Here is a 5,000-nt window from a genome sequence, read left to right as displayed (position 1 = left end):
CGTTAGATAAAACCCCCACTAATTTATAATATCTAATGAGGTTAGATTAAACCCCCACTAATTTATAATATCTAATGAGGTTAGATTAAACCCCCACTAATTTATAATATCTAATGAGGTTAGATTAAACCCCCACTAATTTATAATATCTTATATAGTCTGCCAATGACGTTAGATAAAACCCCCACTAATTTATAATATCTTATATAGTCTGCCAATGACGTTAGATTAAACCCCCACTAATTTATAATATCTAATGAGGTTAGATTAAACCACTAATTTATAATATCTAATGAGGTTAGATTAAACCCCCACTAATTTATAATATCTTATATAGTCTGCCAATGACGTCAGATAAAACCCCACTAATTTATAATATCTAATGAGGTTAGATTAAACCCCCACTAATTTATAATATCTTATATAGTCTGCCAATGACGTCAGATAAAAACCCCCACTAATTTATAATATCTAATGAGGTTAGATTAAACCCCCACTAATTTATAATATCTAATGAGGTTAGATTAAACCCCCACTAATTTATAATATCTTATATAGTCTGCCAATGACGTTAGATAAAACCCCACTAATTTATAATATCTTATATAGTCTGCCAATGACGTTAGATTAAACCCCCACTAATTTATAATATCTTATATAGTCTGCCAATGAGGTTAGATTAAACCCCCACTAATTTATAATATCTTATATAGTCTGCCAATGACGTTAGATAAAACCCCACTAATTTATAATATCTTATATAGTCTGCCAATGACGTTAGATTAAACCCCCACTAATTTATAATATCTAATGTGGTTAGATTAAACCCCCACTAATTTATAATATCTAATGAGGTTAGATTAAACCCCCACTAATTTATAATATCTTATATAGTCTGCCAATGACGTCAGATAAAACCCCCACTAATTTATAATATCTAATGAGGTTAGATTAAACCCCCACTAATTTATAATATCTTATATAGTCTGCCAATGACGTCAGATAAAAACCCCACTAATTTATAATATCTAATGAGGTTAGATTAAACCCCCACTAATTTATAATATCTAATGAGGTTAGATTAAACCCCCACTAATTTATAATATCTTATATAGTCTGCCAATGACGTTAGATAAAACCCCCACTAATTTATAATATCTTATATAGTCTGCCAATGACGTTAGATTAAACCCCCACTAATTTATAATATCTTATATAGTCTGCCAATGAGGTTAGATTAAACCCCACTAATTTATAATATCTTATAGTCTGCCAATGACGTTAGATAAAACCCCCACTAATTTATAACGCCATCACTCATTATGAGATATTTAGGCATGTTTAGATTTCACATTTGTCTTTTCTGATTGTCTAATGTTGTTGTCTGTCTTATTTTGACTGGTTGTGATTGGTTAATTGTTGTTTCATACCCCAGCCATCGAGGATAAAGGGTCCGATTGGCCACTACACAGACCAAGGGGCGGAGCCTCTGGTTCACTGTGTGCGACTCCTCTCTGCCTCCTTCCTGCTGACTGGACAGAAGAATGGTACGAGTCTGAGAGGTGTCTCTGACCTGTGTGTGTGTCTCTGACCTGTGTGTGTGTGTCTCTGACCTGTGTGTGTGTCTCTGACCTGTGTGTGTGTGACCTGTGTGTGTGTCTCTGACCTGTGTGTGTGTGTGTCTCTGACCTGTGTGTGTGTCTGACCTGTGTGTGTCTCTGACCTGTGTGTGTGTGTCTCTGACCTGACCTGTGTGTGTGTCTCTGGCCTGTGTGTGTGTGTGTCTCTGACCTGTGTGTGTGTGTCTCTGACCTGTGTGTGTCTCTGACCTGTGTGTGTGTGTGTGTGTGTGTGTGTGTGTCTCTGACCTGTGTGTGTGTGTGTGTGTGTGTGTGTGTGTGTGTGTGTGTGTGTGTGTGTGTGTGTGTGTGTGTGTGTGTCTGACCTGTGTGTGTGTGTGTGTGCAGGGCTGGTCTCTGATAAAGAGGTCCGTGTCAGTGTGAAGGTTCTAGCAGTCAGCTGTATCGGAGCAGCAGCTGCCCTTCATCCTGAAGTCTTCTTCAACTCTCTGTACCTGGAACCACTGGACGGAGAGACACAGCAGGGTAGGAACACACACCTTACACACACACACCGCACGACTACACACACACACACACACACACACACACGACTACACCTGTCTGGTTGCTCATGGAGACCCTCACCTCTCTCTCTCTGTCTCTCTCTCTCTCTCTCTCTCTCTCTGTCTCTCTCTCTCTCTCTCTCTCTCTCTGTCTCTCTCTCTCTCTCTCTGTCTCTCTCTCTCTCTCTCTCTCTCTCTCTGTCTCTCTGTCTCTCTCTCTCTCTCTCTCTCTCTCTCTCTCTCTCTCTCTCTCTCTCTCTCTCTCTCTCTCTCCTCTCCTCTCTCCTCTCTCCTCTCTCCTCTCTCTCTCTCTACAGAGCAGCAGTATATCAGTGATGTGTTGTGTCTGGTTGCTCATGGAGACCCTCAGGTCAGAGGTGCTGCAGGGGTGTTGTGTGGCGCCGTGATCCACTCTGCTCTCACCAAGACACGTTACAACATACACGCCTGGATGGCCAGCGTTCACACCTCTACAGGTAGGAGGGGGATTCATTCCTTTAGAGATATCCCCCTGGAACTGTAGCTGTGGATGGTCCAGTTCACACCAGTCACTGTCTGCAGTGACTTCATGTCGATCATCTCCTCTAGTCAATGATCATTTATTATCTCTGTCTCTGTCCTGAATAAATGGTTGCTTTGGTCTCCTCTCCTCTCTCTCCCTCTGTCCCTTCTCTCTCTCTTCTCCTCCTTCCTCCCCCTCTTCCTTCCTCTCCATCCTCTCCTCCCCCTCTCCTTCCTCTGCTCCCCCTCTCCCTTCCTCTCCTCCCCCTCTCTCCTTCCTCTCCTCCCTCTCTCTCCATCCTCTCCTCCCTCTCTCCATCCTCTCCTCCCCCTCTCTCCATCCTCTCCTCCCTCTCTCCTTCCTCTCTCTGCTCCCCCTCTCCTTCTCTCCCTCCTCCTCCTCTCCTCCCTCTCTCCTCCCCCCCTCTCCTCCCTCTCTCCATCCTCTCTTCCCCCTCTCCTTCCTCTCCATCCTCTCCTCCCCCTCTCCTCCCTTCCCTCTCTCCTCCCCCTCCCTTCCTCTCCCTCCCCCTCTCCTTCCTCTCCTCCCCCTCTCCATCCTCTCCTCCCTCTCTCCTTCCTCTCCTCCCCTCTCCATCCTCTCCTCCCTCCTCTCTCCTTCCTCTCTCTGCTCCCCCTCTCCTTCCTCTCCTCCCCCCCTCTCCTTCCTCTCCTCCCTCTCTCCTCCCCCTCTCCTCCCTCTCTCCATCCTCTCTTCCCTCTCTCCTTCCTCTCCTCCCTCTCTCCTTCCTCTCCTCCCTCTCTCCTTCCTCTCCTTCCTCTCCTCCTTCTCCTCCCTCTCTCCTTCCTCTCCTTCCTCCCCTCTCTTCTCCCCCTCTTCCTCTCTCCCCCTCTCCTCTCCTCCCCCCTCTCCTTCCTCTCCTCCCCCTCCCTTCCTCTCCTCCCCCTCCCTCTCCTTCCTCTCCTCCCCCTCTCCTTCCTCTCCTCCCTCTCTCCTTCCTCTCCTCCCTCTCTCCTTCCTCTCCTCCCCTCTCCATCCTCTCCTCCCCCTCTCTCCTTCCTCTCTCCTCCTCTCCTTCCTCTCCTCCCCCTCTCCCTTCCTCTCTCCTTCCTCTCCTCCCTCTCTCCTCCCTCCCTCTCTCCCCCCCCTCTCCTCCCCCTCTCCATCCTCTCCTCCCTCTCTCCTTCCTCTCTCTGCTCCCCCTCTCCATCCTCTCCTCCCTCTCTCCTTCCTCTCCTTCCTCTCCTCCCTCTCCTTCCTCTCTCTGCTCTCCCTCTCCTTCCTCTCTCTGCTCCCCCTCTCCTCTCTCTCTCCTCTCTCTCCTCTCCCTCTCCTCCCTCCCACTCTCCTCTCTCCTCCTCCCTCTCCTCCCTCTCTCCACTAGGTAACCCATTGTCCCTGGTGGATCTAGTACCTGTACTACAGAACACTCTAAAGGACGAGTCCTCTGTCACCTGTAAGATGGCCTGCTCTGCAGTCAGGGTAAGAGACGGACACTCAGCCTGTCAAGAATGTGTGTGTGTGTGTGTGCTATGTGTATTAACGTGTGTGTGTGTGTGTGTGTTGCAGCATTGCATCATGACTCTTTGTAGCAGTACTCTGAGTGAGTTGGGTCTGCATCTCCTGGTTGACCTGCTGACCTTAAAGGATTGTTCCTATTGGCTGGTCAGGACGGAACTCCTGGACACTCTGGCAGAGATAGATTTCCGGTAAGAGTTCCAGAATCTGCCTCCAAACGTTCCAGAATGGACCTACAGATTCCATACCTGATCCTAGATCAGAACTCCTACTCTGATCATCTTTATTAATACTGGACCTGATCCTAGATCAGAACTCCTACTCTGATCATCTTTATGAATACTGGACCTGATCCTAGATCAGAACTCCTACTCTGATCATCTTTATTAATACTGGACCTGATCCTAGATCAGAACTCCTACTCTGATCATCTTTATGAATACTGGACCTGATCCTAGATCAGAACTCCTACTCTGATCATCTTTATGAATACTGGACCTGATCCTAGATCAGAACTCCTACTCTGATCATCTTTATTAATACTGGACCTGATCCTAGATCAGAACTCCTACTCTGATCATCTTTATGAATACTGGACCTGATCCTAGATCAGAACTCCTACTCTGATCATCTTTATTAATACTGGACCTGATCCTAGATCAGAACTCCTACTCTGATCATCTTTATGAATACTGGACCTGATCCTAGATCAGAACTCCTACTCTGATCATCTTTATGAATACTGGACCTGATCAGAACCACTCTGATAATCTTTATGAATACTGGACCTGATCAGAACCACTCTGATAATCTTTATGAATACTGGACCTGATCCTAGATGAGAACTCCTACTCTGGTCATCTTTATGAATACTGGACCTGATCCTAGATCAGA

The 5,000-nt window shown here is 46.4% G+C and overlaps 1 protein-coding gene across 1 annotated transcript in view; it reads left to right on the top strand.

The window, feature by feature from the left end:
* The window catches only part of LOC112241182 (huntingtin-like), a gene marked incomplete at its 3' end in the record, with an annotated part of 111,621 nt that overhangs the window by 28,243 nt on the left and 78,378 nt on the right, over positions 1-5,000 (top strand). Inside the window, 5 exon segments of the mRNA XM_042315072.1 lie at positions 1,436-1,547; positions 1,968-2,105; positions 2,443-2,601; positions 3,973-4,070; positions 4,158-4,297. Coding sequence (XP_042171006.1) covers positions 1,436-1,547; positions 1,968-2,105; positions 2,443-2,601; positions 3,973-4,070; positions 4,158-4,297 — 647 coding nt within the window.

This window comes from Oncorhynchus tshawytscha, unplaced genomic scaffold (genome assembly GCF_018296145.1).
Source record: "Oncorhynchus tshawytscha isolate Ot180627B unplaced genomic scaffold, Otsh_v2.0 Un_contig_5117_pilon_pilon, whole genome shotgun sequence".
In the NCBI taxonomy this organism is placed as follows: Eukaryota; Metazoa; Chordata; class Actinopteri; order Salmoniformes; family Salmonidae; genus Oncorhynchus; species Oncorhynchus tshawytscha.
Note: the sequence above shows the minus strand (reverse complement) of the source record. Positions and strands in the feature narration are given on the sequence as shown.